Source organism: Colletotrichum scovillei (assembly GCF_011075155.1).
Source record: "Colletotrichum scovillei strain TJNH1 chromosome Unknown Contig00008, whole genome shotgun sequence".
In the NCBI taxonomy this organism is placed as follows: Eukaryota; Fungi; Ascomycota; class Sordariomycetes; order Glomerellales; family Glomerellaceae; genus Colletotrichum; species Colletotrichum scovillei.
In genome coordinates, this window is record NW_023336266.1 from 2784820 (window position 1) to 2800223 (window position 15404).

General features: G+C 53.2%; 4 protein-coding genes across 4 annotated transcripts; 2 read left to right on the top strand and 2 right to left on the bottom strand.

Moving 5' to 3' along the window:
* The first annotated feature begins 2559 nt into the window (after window positions 1–2559).
* Window positions 2560–4830, top strand: HER10_EVM0008486 (uncharacterized protein). Its single transcript, XM_035478004.1, has one exon. The coding sequence runs from the start codon at window positions 3070–3072 to the stop codon at window positions 3982–3984; it is 915 nt and encodes a 304-aa protein (XP_035330847.1). The 5' UTR covers window positions 2560–3069; the 3' UTR covers window positions 3985–4830.
* Window positions 4831–6243: 1413 nt separating this feature from the next.
* On the bottom strand, window positions 6244–7560 carry HER10_EVM0011089 (acetate kinase; the record flags this gene model as incomplete). Its single annotated transcript, XM_035480529.1, has 2 exons — window positions 6244–6733; window positions 6797–7560. 2 exons carry the CDS (start codon window positions 7558–7560, stop codon window positions 6244–6246), a joined length of 1254 nt encoding a protein of 417 aa, XP_035330981.1.
* Window positions 7561–8476: 916 nt separating this feature from the next.
* Window positions 8477–9959, bottom strand: HER10_EVM0000265 (acetate kinase; the record flags this gene model as incomplete). Its single annotated transcript, XM_035470054.1, has 4 exons — window positions 8477–8685; window positions 8795–9457; window positions 9518–9642; window positions 9748–9959. The coding sequence occupies 4 exons, from the start codon at window positions 9957–9959 to the stop codon at window positions 8477–8479; spliced, it is 1209 nt and encodes a 402-aa protein (XP_035330347.1).
* Window positions 9960–12657: 2698 nt separating this feature from the next.
* On the top strand, window positions 12658–15181 carry HER10_EVM0011363 (phosphate transporter; the record flags this gene model as incomplete). The annotated part of the gene is made up of 8 exons (XM_035480796.1): window positions 12658–12744; window positions 12908–12996; window positions 13069–13339; window positions 13421–13442; window positions 13511–13593; window positions 13651–14095; window positions 14213–14686; window positions 14763–15181. 8 exons carry the CDS (start codon window positions 12658–12660, stop codon window positions 15179–15181), a joined length of 1890 nt encoding a protein of 629 aa, XP_035330991.1.
* Window positions 15182–15404: the final 223 nt, after the last annotated feature.

Below are 15404 nucleotides of genomic sequence, written 5' to 3' on the forward strand. Positions count from 1 at the left end.
GAGCATTGCCGTCCCAAGCTGTTGCTCTTCATTTACAAAGGCATGGAGATAAACCACCATAGCTGGATATTCGACGATAACGAGGGCCCGCTTGACCGGCCATACGCGCAAGGTCCCAAATGACACCTCACAAGAGCAACGCCGACGACCCTTTTTCTCCTGAATCCTTGAGCAGTTCTTCGCTGCCTCTAACAGGCTACCCGCCGTGTTGGGTCGGAGTGGGAGTCTCTTCATAACACGGATCCGCAGTGAGTGGGCAGTCTACTGTTTGTGGACAACGTCGACCATCGAGAGCCTTGCTTCGACGCCGCCCCGGGCCCAAGCCTTGGGGAGTCAGGGTACGGAGTACGGTTAGTTAAGCTCTAGTCGGGGCTTGAAAAGATGAGGCATCGTCTAGCAGCCTCAACGGGCCACTGACGTCACCCTCGCGGGCCCTCGGTTTGCGCAGGGTCTCAAATTCCTCTTTTTTTTCTTACTCTCCTCCTGGTCCGAGAAATACGGCCGAGTCAGGTGCGTCCACTTTTTTTTTTCTTCGAGATCGCGATCTTCCTCAAGATTCCTGTGCGACAAGGCCCATTTGGCTATGAGGAATCGTGTGCTGGACGGATTCGGGAGCACACAACGACTCATGCTCACCCAGTGGTCAGCTGGGTTGACAGACATGTTGCCGCCAAAAGAGCAAACATTGGAAAGGACCCTGAAAATAGTGCTGATTTCAGGAGAGCCTATCTGAATTGTGCTGGAAAAGGATGCGTCGCCTTCAACTCCAATATGAGAAGCTCCACCAGAGGGCAGTCATCTTGACCACCTGGACATTTTATGCTGGCTCCATGGCCATGTGAGCAATAGCGATGTCAAGACGGCTCAGTCTGTGAAGTTGCGTGCAGTCTCAAACGAAGAGCATTGGCGGAAAGAGAAGCACACGAGACCTCCCGGTGATGGTTTGACGCGCCGGAACTTCATCTCCTCAGACTACGGTCAAGCTCAGCTCGCAAGTTGATCGATCGTTGTTTAAAAGACGATATAGGGTTTCTTGCCGGCTTAGACAGGTGGAGATGTTGCCAAAAGGAGGAAATGACTGAATGCAAGTCCTGGTCCCTTGTCACCAAGCGAGGCCCGAAAGCAAGGAAGTTGGCACGGCAGGGCAAATGGCATGCGCAATCCCGATCGAAATCGACAGCACAACGGGCCCAGAACAGGATGGAACGACCAAGGAAAAGCCAGCAAGCCAGGCACACACGGTCACCAGCAGGCATATGGCCGGCCCAGGAACCGTCTTCTGTTGTCGGTCTGCGTCGCATGTGCGGCTAGAGCCTAGAGGTAGGAGGGGGGAGAGACCGATCGATTGGGATCGGGGCTGGTGTTGAAAAAAATAAAAATAATAATAAAATACAGGACTCCTTCAAGTCATTCAATGGGTATAAGAATGGGGATAAGCGACCAGGGGTGTACGATACATAGCAAATGAGAGAGGGGGCCTTGGAGTGCAAGAGAGAGAGAAAAAATATGTGTAAAAGGCGGAAAACTTGGCTGCGCATCACCCACTCAGACCATGTCACTCGTTCGTGAACTGTCGGTCACGGAAGCAGGACACTCTTGGTCAATTTCATCAGGAAGCCGAGAAATGCAAGGTAGTTCGGCTCGAACGTCTATGAAGGTAAAAATGGCATGGACATCCAATAATGCTGTTATCACGACAGCCCCTACCAATACAGAGAGGTACGGGAAGTTGAGAGTTTAGAGATTACCATCGTGCGTCGAGTCCCCTCTCCCTCTCCCTCTTCCGCGAGAGCTTTTTTTTTTTTTTTTTTTTTGAGAAATAGACAATAAGCCCCGGAAGAGGCCCCAGAGTGTGAGAGCGAAAAAAGAGAAAGAGAGGGGGAAGGAGGAGAGTCCACACATACCCCACCCCGGGGTGCGTAGCCGCCCGCCGCGAAGACTCGGGGAGCTACCCTGCAGAGAGAATTGGAGCTGGAACCACTGAGCAAGGGGTGCTCGTAATAACGAAGAGTGAGAGGTACCTATCCTGGAGTGTGAGAGAGACAGAGAAAGAGAGAGATGTGGCCCTGATGAGGGGACTTGGGGGTTGCCAAGGGGGGGTGGCGTGAAGGGGGTGTCGCACACGGTGGCTACCTTACGACCGGACCTTCCACGCTGTGGCTCCGGCCTTTCCTTGCCAGGGTACGTACTCTCTCTTCGCACTTATTCTCGACCCCTGCCCGAATCAGGTAGGCTGTCAGGTACGTACAGGTGCGCCACTGCCTGCTGTCGTTGTCGCTGCTGGGGGGGAAAGACACATACTGACACCCTGACTCTAGTCTCCAGGCACATTGAGGTAAACCTTGGAAAGCTCACCCAAGACCTGCCTACCTACCTCACTGAGGTGAGGTACCTCTTCTACTGAGGTGCGTGAAGGTACCTCATCTCACTGCAGAGAGGTCTGGTACCTCAACCCACGTACCTTTTGTAGCATCCCAGACAGCAACCACAAGTTGCCAAAGGTGCGCAATTCTCTTTCCCATGCCCCATGCTCCTCTACCCTATACCCAATTCTTTTCCCCCTCTCCAAACACTCCCATACACTCCTCCACCCCATTCAGCTTTCTGCACACGCCTTCCCTTTCCCTCCATCCATGCCGACCGGCCCAGGTCCCCTCGTTGAGATACTTTGCTTCGGCCCACCCCCCTCTGCCCGCTGACCTCCCGAGCTTTCTACCTCCTCTCTGCCTCGATCCGCATCTCTCTCCTGGCTGGTATAATACTTCACTTGCGCCTCACCCTCCTGCGGCTTGTTTAGCTGCACCACTACCTCTTACTCTCCCTTCACCAATTGTCCAGCCTCACCTCACATCAACTTTCCGGATCCTTTCCAAATACTACTTCATACAGGCCGACCATCCCAGGCACGACTACATCGTCAACAACCTCTCTACAGTAATCACTAGTGGCAAGCAGTAGGACCTCGTCGCCAAATTCAACACAGACTTGATACCTCTTTTGTTCGATCAAAGAGTACACAAAGGAACAATATTCCACCTCGACTCAACCACAGCTTTTCAACCCGGATATATGTCCAATCTCTCCAAAATGCATGCCCGAGATGCTACCGGCCGTCAGGTCTCTCTCTTGAACGACGAGCCTATCGCCCAGCCCGCCCACCAAAGAATGGACTTCCGCACAGTTAACCAGGTCATCTCACAACCCTTCCACCCGGCACCACGAAGCAATTCTTCCTCACCTCACACTCCCGAGCTCCTCCGCTCCGACTCTTACGACTCCAACGCGAGCAACGATCCTCTTTCGCCCATGACTCCCACCTCGTATGACCCTTCGAGAGTTGGCGCATTCCCTGGCCAACCCATGTACGACGACTACGACATGCCCGCAAAGCGCCCTGCGTATGCGAACAACAGCCGCGCAGCTTCGTATGAGGAGGACAGCTCAGCAACATCACCCTTGCCGGAACGCCCGGGCAAGAGATACCCTTGCCGCTACCGCGACAGCCACGGTTGCGAGAAGACCTTCACCACTTCGGGTCATGCCTCTCGTCACTCCAAGATCCACACTGCCGAGAAGGCTGTTCAATGCACTTTCCACGGCTGCCAGAAGAAGTTCACCAGAGCCGACAACATGAAGCAGCACCTTGAGACCCATTACAAGGACAAGTCTCGCTCCTCAACCTCCGCGAAGGCTTCACGTCCCTCAATGGGCGGTCTGTCAGCATCCGGCCGCAGGTCCTCTTCATCATCCGTTAGGGCCGCTGCCGCCAGCAACCGTGCTTCCCGCGATCAGCCCATGTGGGAGGGCGAGTCTCCTTACGGATATCCTCCCGGCCAAGCTCCTCTCCCATCCCCCGCTGCCAGCGGCGCATGGGATCTTCGCGGCCTGCACATGCCGCTTGTGAGCCGCCCCAGCGCTGCCAGAACACCCAGCAGCGGCCTGGACGCGCTGGCTATGGCTGTCGCTTGCCAAGAAGGCGCATAGAGCTTTGTTGGGATCAGAACGATTGCATGTCTCTTCTCTCTCTCCCTCTTGGGCAGTTTCAACACTTATACCCGGTGGACTCTTGCAGCGTGTCCTATATAATACCCGATCATTCTCTATTTCTTTCGGCCGCTCCTCACGGCCAACGGTGTGGAGAACGTCTCAGGGTGGCTCTCGATTGTGACGGGTGATTTACCCTTCGCATTGAGGAGTCTCTCCTCTCTCCCACATTTCCTTCTTTTCTTAAGTTGATTTTATGTTGTCATTTGGAGCAATAGAGGGTCGCAAAGCATACGAATGGCGTACCTGCACATACACGGAAGGGAAACAAGGCAACAAAAATGGCGCGGCGTTATATATCACGTTTTGTTTTGAACCGCGAAGGTTTTCAACCCGGGGGTGGATTTCTTCTCTACACGGCGTTGGTTTCTTCACGGTTTCGTACACATACCCGAATCCTCGATTCAATCAGTACCGAGGGGCAGACGCATCACTGCGATTGTTTGTTTTAAGATGAGGAAAAAGGCTATTCCTGGTTAGGAGGGGATACATATACACGAGGTTTCCCAGACAGGCTCTCTTTTTGGAAGAAAACTGGGATGATGAGGATGCTGGAAAGTTGGAGAGTGAGTTTCCATGGATGGGCGCGCGGATTCTAGATACCAAGTGCGCCCAAGACGGGGTGGACGATCTTTCTCATAGACCACTTACACACATGAGTGGATGGGAAGTTGGGAGTCCGTCCCAATGTCGATATCACTCCCATTGCCTGCCGTCTTGGTATATAGCCGGCGGCGAGGTAAAGACGAAAAAAAAAGATCAAATACAAACACACGTTGAACAAGCATACTCACTTCTGTCCATTTCATTCGCCGTCTTTACGTGAGTATAGTCACCAAAGTGGCTGGCTAACCCAACCATCATGTTCTTCGAAACATCACGAGAGAAGTTCCCAAGAAGGCATTCTTGTCTCACCATCGTGTCTCTGTGCCACGCAGCTGGTAAACGAGAAGGCAAAGAAAGACAAAAAAAAAAAACATCAAAATTCCCACGATGCATTCCAACCAACTGCCTAGCTGTTTGAGCCAACACGGCATGGGCAAGACATACCAGACAGAATCCGCGCGGCCCCCAAGCAAAATTCCACCCCCATGCTCCCACGCTGATCAGCCTTTGTGATCCCGATCAGACGGTTGAAGACAAATTCCAGAGCAGTTGTCAAGTCTTATGTGTGTGTGTGTGTGTGTGTGTCTCTCGTTCTCCATCCCAAGTCCGGCATAGGAGAGATGCCTATCTCAACTGAGTACAGGGATGTTTGTCTGGGAAGATGGGGGGAGAGGGGGTGGTGGTTGGGGAGAAATTCTCCAGCATTTGCATGTATGTGTTTTGAACTTCGACGTTCCTAGGTGTTCGGGGGCTGCCATGCCACGCCGCATTGCCCATCCCGTCGGATCCCAAGCAAGCAGCAGCAGCAACGATTTCAAGATCTCGATCTACTGTTTTTTTCTTCCTTCTTACCTTTCTGTCCTTGTTTCTCCTCGCGATTTTTCTTGGTCCGTTGAAACATGGACAAGAACCACCCCAGCAACTAACTCTACTTGACCTCCTCGGCCCGAACATGGCATCCAGTGCGTACGGATATGTCTCTATTTTCTTCCTCCTCTACCACCTCTTTACTTTTCCCCCTTCCGCTTTCTGTCTTCTACACACCCCGGAGACAAGGCCCCGTCTACCTCGAAGCCTGCCTCTCCCGTTGGAATGGAACGAGGCGTGAATGGCAACCCGGATCGGTCCACTTGTTGTTGTCTGTGACATTGTGGGCGTTGTCAAACAAATCGACGCAGGCCACTTACCCGCTCGCCGCTGGAATGTAAGTTGGAACATCCCACGCTCGTTGGTCGGTATACGCTAGATCGCAGCGCAAACGGTTTCCTTCCCACGAGGTCTGCGGGGGCGTGCGGTCAGGCTAGGGCGTATGAGCACATGGGCGTCTTTTGCTCTGGCTGACGAACTGTTTAAGTGGCCTCGAGGGCGGCTCAATTCGGTGGATGGTTTCGTCTTTCCATTAAGTCTATCTTGTAGCCCTTTGACCCCCGCCTCCGGTGTTGTTACCTCTAATTATCCGTCTGTCTCAACCCAGAACTGTTGCGCCAGCCCCATACGCCAGTGGCTTTCATCATCGAAGCAAACCTGTGCAACATCAACAGCTCATCGCGATCGTTGAGAAACCGACGGTTGCCCCTTGACACGAGCTGAAGACTACTGCTGTTTCCAGAGTCCCTCCTTCTCGGTGCAGAGTCTTGCCATCTCATACTGCTCATCCGTTTGGCAGACCAGTGTACGGCACTTGGCTCTGTTCTTACCGACCTCCTGCACCGTATCGACAATCTTCTTGCTGTTGAGCTCGTCGTCGACGGTGAAGCCAAGGCAGGTACACTGTTCCACGACGCGTTTCCGTAGCTTATCGCTCTTCTCGCCGATGCCACCGGCAAAGACCAATGCATCCACATCACCATGAAGGGTGACAAAGTAGGAGCCGATGAAGGCGCATATCCTGTCAACAAAAATGTCGAACGCGAGTCTATGCGTAGGCTCATCCGAAGAAGCAATGACACCAAAGTTGGTCGTTCCTGTCAGGGCCTTCCATCCGCTTTGTTTGTTGAGAATTTCTTCAGCCTCGGTAAGATGCAACTTTGACGTTGAATTAGGGGAGAGCTTTCCGACGTCACTCGCGTAGTGAAAGACGAGACTGTGCGCACACTCAAGTTAGCTGGCTGCCAAACCCGCGCAACGGACGTTGGCTATGATTTACCTCGGATCTACATTCCCGCTTCTCGTGGCCCCGGGCAAGCCGGCAACGGGCGTCAATCCCATGCTTGTATCCCAACTCTGGCCGTTTCGGATGGCGCAAGCGCTTGCACCACTCCCCAGATGAAGAGCGATGATGTTCAAGTCTTTGGTCTCCTTACCGAGGAACTCGGCGACGGACCGAGTGATAAAGGAGTAGCTGACGCCATGAAATCCGAACTTTCTCAGGTGATTCTTTTTGGCTATTTCTTGGTTGATGGGGTATGTGCGGACGTGCTCGGGGATGGTGGAGTGGAACTGTGTGTCAAAGCATGCAACGTTGACAGCGTCGGGCAGCTGCTCCACGCAAGAGTTTACGATATCAAGGGCCGGGCCGTTATGCAGCGGGGCAAGGTCGCTGAGCTCCTCTAGGTGGTGATATGTGTCCTGGGTGATAACTTGGGAGCACGGATAGTCGCCTCCATGCACGATGCGGTGACATGTCAAGGCAATATCGGCCTTTTGCTTGATCTCGGGCAATTCTGCGTCATCAATCAGGGTCTTTAGAAGCACCTGGAAAGCATCATCTTGTGTAGACACCTTATCCTCCAGATCCTCGTTCTTCTTGACTTCAACACCGCCGCGGGTGTAAGAGACCTGAGCCGGTGGAGCCGTCAGACCACTGATAGATGTCTCTGCAATCTGGTGGGGTGACTGCTTTGGCTCGGCCGAGTAGACCGAGATTTTGACAGAGCTTGACCCCGCGTTGATGGCAAGGATAACCTTCATCGTGGGTAGGGTCTGAATATGCAGTGGTGGTCTGCAGTAAGAACGGAGACTCGGTCTTGAATGCCTTTTAAAACCGAGAATCGGCAGCAGGATGTGGTCGATCGGCGTGTTATGCGACCCGCAGTTGGGTCTGTTGGTTCGGTCGATGAAAATGGAATCGACCACCTGATGGTGGTGTCTCGTATTAGACAATTGAGAATCAATGTGTTGAAGTTACGACGCGGTTGGACGAGGCAGGTCAAGATATGACGGGCTGAAATGGGCGAGATTGTATCCTTTTAAGAAGGGCATCATCAGTAGACGTCGGCGGTGGAATGGTCAAGAGCCGAAGTGGGTGGTGTTGCCCTGGGCACCATGATCTGAGGTTCCTCTCGCTGCAAATGCCCGCCTTGGCCGGGTGTGGTGACGTTCCATGGTGCTATTGGACTTCTGGGGGCGGGGGTTTGCTGGGAGCTGGCAGCTACGGAACCCCGCGCCGTGCCTTGTCACCCCACCAGATAGTGCAGAAGTGGAGGCTCTGTGGGGCCTGTCAAACCTGTCAACGCCCGGACCCGGAAACCCAAAGCGGCGGCTTCTAGCCATGCAAATAACACACCACTTTTTGGAGTTGCCTGATGCAATACACCAAACCCAGTTGCGAGCTATTGCGTGGAACCATAACCCACCATCGCTCACTCCGTTGTCATGTCGATATTCCGCGAGCTGATTGTCAATCAGGATTCGTTCCGTCAGGATTCTGTGCAGCGTTGCACCACATAGGTATCTTCCCTCCTTGTGGGTGACTGAAGTTGCAGGATAATCCAGGTCAAACGCCAAGAGACGAGTCAGTCAATGGCAGCCCGACTCCTCTTATCTAATCGTTGTTCTGTGGCCTGAAGTGTGTGCTGCTCAGGTTTGTCGTCGATCGAGGAGCCGTTCAAGCAGCCGAGTCAGACTCATAAGGATCTGGGGGTTCCACCACTGGCTCTAAGCCTCGTGAGATATCGGGGGATGGCAGTTCAGACATTTCTCCAGGAAGCATTTCTGGCGATGGCAGCTCAACGTGGTGGGCAGGAAATGGTATGCCGTGAAACTCGCTGTCGGAGCTGTGCGCTACGACCCAACTCTCCAAGAACCGAAGGTAATCTATCCCGTGTAAGTCAAATGTCCATTTCCCACTTCAAGGTGGGGTAGCAAGGGTATAATAATTTGGCAACGAGACGCTCAATGCCCGCTAAGAAGTGATTCGCCATACCTTCACGTTTACTGAACTGTACGCCTATATAGCGAATATTCAGTGTGCCCGACGGTGCTCCGTCAGAAGTCGATGGGCCCCCTTGAGAACCAGAACGCACGCGGGGACGCATTCGTTGCGCTAGGTTGAAGCGCGAGCGGGAACTGCTGTTATCGGGAGCGCTGCTGCGTCGACTTCCGCGAACTGTCAAGCGGACTTGGCGGTGTCGATCGTCGCGGTTACGCAGTTCGCCCTCAAAATTGTGGATTTCGTATTCTCGATACTGCCGGCCACTCGCACGATTTGCAAGAACGGTCAGAGAGTGGTAAGTCGAGTATCGGTCCCTCCAAAGCTTTAGCCTCTGTACCAATCCCATGCCCCTAATATTGCCAAAGCCGTCCGTTCTTCCATGCTGATCGGACCAGACGACGTCAACATCGTAGTAGTCAACCAAGTCTTTCCGACGAATATCTCCTTGGAAGCGTATAGAGCTCTCCACGGTGGTGAACTCGTACTTGACCTCGGTAAGGTGGTCATGAACCACCACACCTTCGCCGGTAGTGTATCTGACTCTGTGTGGCTCGCGAAAGCTGACAAAAAGCTCGAGTTCGCAAGGGTCCGTGTATGGACGATGACGGGCGTGCAAGGTATGAGGAAAGATGTCGGCTGGCACGTCGGACGGAACTGGACTATGGTCAGAATGATGGCCCCTGGCTCGGATGATGGATGCGGGGGATGAGGTACGGAAGTGTTCAAGAAGCTCGCTCTGGTAGCTGCACTGCCATAGTACGCGACGCTGCTCGGAGCCGACAACCTCCCAAGGGCCAAGATAAACCGTGCGCTCGTTGGGGGTATTCTCAAAGAGAGTTCTGAAGATCAACAAGAGTCAGAAAGGGGCAAAGACTACTTTCGAGGTGTATGGGTACGGAGATTTGGAGAGAGGGGCTTCGAATCGAGTAGTGGAAAAATGGTACATTGTTGCTTGATAGCCTGGAGGTCCAAGATCCAGAGGATGCAGAGAGGCGTGCGGTGCTGAGGCCTCGGAGGTGAGAGCCGATATCGTCGAGGCGCCTGATGTTGGTGTCCAGGTCGAGTCAATGGGGCTCGCGTATGGTTGGCCGTAGGAAGGGGGCCGGCCGAGGGAGGAGGAGGTGAAAGACGAGCCGGAGGAAGACGAGGCGGCCATGCTTGAAAGGCCTTGGCCTAGTGCTTGTCTCGGAGCCTTGTCAACAAATCAATAAAAGGCTGCGGGGAGTTGAGATGGCAATCATGGCATGGTGTTGGAGATTTGAGTATATGGCCGATTCGTCTGGCGGTTCGAAATCGTGTGGTCGTCGGGAGGGTAAGCGCGCTTAGATCTCGGGACGGATGCATTCAAACGGCGGGAGGATGCGACGGCAAGAAGGTATACGGGGACCAATTCCTCGCTAGGTAGCGATGGTCCTGGAGCTTTGCACGGGGCGACAGGCGCTGCACCTAGCATCAAACTAATGTTGGGAAAGGACGATAAGGCGGATGGCTGTGTCGCAGACGGAGGAAGAACGAGGGGCGCCAAGGCAAGTGACGGCCGGCAGGGTGCAAGCTTGATATTTCTGAGATAGTACGGATAGTGGCGCCTAAGGTCAGGTCAGGTCGGGTACCGTTAGAGAAACCAAATAGCCAAGCCGTCAGCAAAGGAGGTGCCAATGCCAGTGCCGGGGCCGGTGGAGGTTGTGACCTGGCACAAGACTAGCACGGCGGCGTGGGTAAAGCGAGGCTTGATGTTGGAGAAGAGTTAGCTACCTTGGGTAATTGAGTTGGTATGGTTGAAGCAGACAAAGACGCGGCTTCCGAAAGTCAAGCGAGGATGGGGGACGATTTGACGGAGGGAGCGGGGTCGCAATGTCTTGGTGGTGAAGGGCCGGGTGCGGAGTCAGATGGCAGACGAGGGGGGTCCCGTCTGTTGGCGGATGTACTTTGATAGATGAAGGGCAGGCAAATAAGGTGGAAGGACGTTGGGAACAGTACCTACTTTGCCTTACTGCGACGGGATGCCTACCAGCATGCAGTAAGGTGGGAGGGAAACGATTAATGCAGTGACGGGATACCTTGCGCAGTAAGGAAGTAGTGGGCAATGGGAATACGGTACCTACCACAGGGTCCCGGGTGCGGACGAGGATCCGAAGAACTGGTCGGGTACCGCCGTACTGGGGACTAAAATTGTCAACGGTCCGCCGGTAAACTGTCTCGCTTACCTCAACCAATTGTGTAGGTTTCAACCGTAATTCTCTCCTTCACCCATATGCCCTACTTACCTAGTCTCTGCACCCACGGCCAGGTACTCAGTCTCAGCGCAACATAAAGCATGCTCCAGTCTAGCCTTTGCAATGCAGCGTACCCAAGGTAAATCAGTGCTACGTTATACCACGGAAAGGAACCCTATCTTCGGTACCGGAACAGAGTACCTACCTACAGTAGATCCCTTTACTTAGGTTGACAATGGGACTTACGGATGGGGATACCGCGAGATGGATCGAGTATTGAAGTACTGCGTAGGTGGGGCTGGACATGCCAAATCCAGTTCGAGGTGCCCGCCGCCGTCAGGTTGGGTCGGCCAATGACAGCGCCTGAAACGACGGCATGCTCAAGCGACTGGTACTGGGACTTCCCGTCGTGCTCTCAGCTCATTGTCCACCTGCATGGCCCATGTCCCTACTGAACTATTCTGGTCCAGTCCAGTCTGTTCCTGCTGCCACCATGTCCGCTGCCAGTAGGCTGCGCACCTGCTCTACGTTCAACATGATGGCTCCATCTACGGGCGTAACGGATCGAGTTCTTGCAGTTAATGGTCACATTGCCAGTAGCCTGAGAACTCAGTGTCTGTCAGGCAGTTTTGGGATCACGATGTTTAGCGAGGCAATGCAAGTGGTGCGTGCTTAGATACGTAGCTCTAGTGTGCGACATCTCCCTGCCCGTCTCGCGTTGACCTGGGCCTAAGGTAGATTTTCTTGACGCCAGAGCATGCATGTTCACTCACTATCGACATTCGGCTATCTCATCCCGAGGATATGGCCGGTCCTGGTCAGTTAGACATAGCATTGGGCTCGGTTGAGAGACGCAATATCGACTATTGACAGCCTCTGGACGAATACGGTCACGCTGGTTGGTTGCTAATAGGTGGGGGTCATTGTCAACGGAAAGTTGCTTACCTTACCTTAATTGAGACCAGGGGATTTTGACAAGATTTGCCGCAACCTTTTTCTTTCCTCGCCGAAAACCAGAACCCAAGCCTGCGGTTTCCTACCTTACGTTACCTTACCTTACCTTACCTTAGGTACTTACTTAGTCTTTTCAGCGCTTGGCAGCCCTCGGTCAGCCTACTCTGCGGTTAGCGTCCTGTCCTGTCCTGACAACCTTACCTTCTTACTCAACGTTCCTTGCCCGGCTTCACTCTTTCTTCATTTCATCACATTGGGACTGAGTTGCTCCCGAGTGTTCCTTCAGGCCCTCTTCCCGTTGTTTCCGCACCTTCATGTATGCCTTCTATTCAACAAAATCATCTCTTTACACTTAACCGACTCAATGGCCTTTTGTCAACTACGCCCGCGACTAAGATACCCTTGCTTATAGATGGGTCCCGCTCACTGCGACCCATTCTTCCACCTCCCCAATCCGACTATCCGGCCTCTCCTGCATCTAAGCATAACACGCGCTGCTGCGTGAGTCTGTCTCGCCTCATACTTTGGTAGCGCAGCACTTTTCAATTCAAGGGTTGACTGCGTATGTGGGTTACATCCCTACTGCCCCATATCACAAGTCTCACTTCGCTCAACGAAGCCGTGCCTCCCTATTCTCATCCACCGATCGAAGATAGTGAATCACCTCGAGAGAGTCGAGCGGCAGCCATGTCGGCTTTGCCCGACCCTCTCGTGAGAAGGAACCGGGGCTACTTAGGCAGTGATAGCTCCGCCCTGTCCGCCCGCGATATTCAGGTACGTTCATTTACTGATTTCGTCCCGTCTCTGGTTTCCTGTTCCTACGCCGCCACTCGCATCTATGCGCCTTTAGCTCTTACTGAGCCTCATCCCGCACCTTGACAGCTGCTTCGATCCTTCATCGCATCTTACATCGGACGTTCGCTCATTATTCTTCCAGGACCGCAGTCAGTTGCGTTATGAGCTCGACCTCAACTCGTGGAACCTGCGTATTTGGGGCGTAGCCGCATCGGGGTTTCTAACGGATTCGTGAGCCATCCTCTCAATACTCTCACTCAGAATGTGATCCTCCAATAGCAGTACATTGACCATATTGCGTAGCTACAACCTCTTTTCCACAAATGTTATTCTTGCCTCCATAGCATTCGTATACTGGCCTTCACCCGGCGAGAGATGGCAAGGGCTGCTCATTAACTTCTTCACTCTCCTGGGCTCCGTGATTGGTCAATTGCTCTTTGGCTTTCTGGCCGACTTTTATGGACGAACACGCCTGTATGGCATTGAGCTTGTACTTGTCATTGTGTCGACAATTGGTGTTGCCACTAGCAGCTATGGCTTCGATGACATGAGCTTCTTGGCTCTTTTCATCTGGGTGAGTTACTATCGCTGGTTTCACTCCTCTTCTCCACTCTCCGTTGAGGGCCTTCTCAGCTGACATGTAGAACTCTCATAGTGGCGCTTCGTGATGGGTATCGGTTAGTAACCAAGTTCGGCCGTTCCATTTATTGCGCTCGAACAATTACGACTAACTCATGAACAAAAGGCATCGGTGCCGAGTATCCCCTTAGCGCAGTCATAACCTCAGAATGGTCGAGCACTCAGTCCCGGGGAACTATGATCTCTTCTGTCAGTCAGCGAGTAAGTTCTTAGTCCTAGTACCTCACTACTAACCAAAAGTGTTAGACATTCATGATGCAGCCCATAGGCCAAGCTCTTGCCCAACTTGTCGGCCTCTGGGTTCTCGTCGGTCGTGACCAAAGCGAGGGCCTACAGGCCATGCAGTGTGGCCTCGACACAAAATATGATAGGGAATGTCGCCGCGCCGTCGATGGCATTTGGCGCATCGTCATCGGCTCTGGCGCCGTCCCCGCTCTTTTAGCCATCATTTTCCGGTTCTTTTTGTTCGACTGCGGATTATACAGTCTCGAGGTTAGGAACAAGCCCGGTATTGCCTTGAGAAACACGCAGAGAGTATACGGCGCTCCTGCTGGCGCGACAGCCGGCTTCCCCATGACCCCTCAAGATGGGATGCAACCAACGAACTCACAACAGCCAATGCCCATCCAATTTTCCAAGCAGGATCTTTACAAGTACTTTATCGAAGACGGAAACTGGTACTACCTACTAGGTGAGCTATTCGCCCCATGCTCTACGGTTTGGATCACGAGACATCGTCTTGGGTCTTGAGAGTTCATAGTTGTGGTCTCTTGTGTTTGGCAACACACATAGACTAATCATGATGTAGGTACTGCTGCAACATGGTTTTTCCTTGATGTAAGCTTCTATGGTCTCAGTCTTGATAATAGAGGGACTCTCTCAGATATGTGGGCGACCACGGGACCGACGCCCATCGACGACCGGCTTCCGTGTTGGAACTCCAAGTTTCCTGACGGGAACGCAACTGCACGACTGTGGAGCCAGACCGGCCTTCCGGTCTGGCAGACGGACGCAACTCTACCTTGCAATACCATCTATGATGTGCTTCTGGAACAGGCCAAGCAGTACTTGTTGACCGTATCCATTGCCTCGATCGCCGGCAGTGCCTGTTTTGTCGTCGCTGCCAATAGGATCCCGAGAAGACTATGGCTCACAGTTTCCTTTTTCGTTCTGGCTATACTATTCGTCATTACGGGTTGTGTATACTATGGCGTCAACAGAACCCCCGGAGCGCCGGCGACTGTCGTGTTTGTGGCGCTATGCCACTTCATGTTCAACTTTGGTACGTGTCTTCTCGTATGCTCACATGTCCGAATAAAGTCCCGACAACGGCAAACTAACAATTGTTACTCTTCCAGGGGCAAACACCTTAACATTCATCATCCCAGCGGAAATCTTCCCGACCTGTTACCGCTGCACCTGCCACGGCATCTCCGCCGCCGCCGGAAAGCTAGGTAGCATCGTGGCCCTCCTCGTCGTGTACGGCATCAACTCGTCCTACACCGCCGTCAATCGGCAGGGACTCATCTTTTTGCTCTTTGGCTCCTTTGTTGCCGTCGGCGCCGTCTTCTCTTGGGCCTACCTGCCCGACTCCCAGCGGTGGGTCATTGACGAGGACACCGGGCGGCGCGTGCTGGAGCAGAAAACGCTCGAGGAGCTGGGAGAGGGGCGTGAGAGGGCGAGGCAGTTGGGCGAGGTGATTACCGTCAAGGAAAAGTGGCATGATCTGAAGAGGAGGAGGGTGTCGCCTTCGCCTTCGCAGGCAACGAATCCGTAAGAAGAATGCTTTGCACAGTTGGGGATTAACCCATATTTCAGGATACCTAGGATAAATAGTCTGGTTCGAATAATTCGGCTTGAGGACAGTGGAAATATTGACCTATATTTTTTCCCGGCCAATCCAGATATATAATCATTGTGATCTGTTCCACTACGCACCATCCTTCTCGTTCCCCAATACTTATGTTCACGCTTATCACCCATCCACCAAGCAAAAAACT

Bases quoted from the DNA above. Each gene is read 5' to 3' on its own strand.
- HER10_EVM0008486 (XM_035478004.1), top strand. From the start codon at position 3,070: ATGTCCAATCTCTCCAAAATGCATGCCCGAGATGCTACCGGCCGTCAG.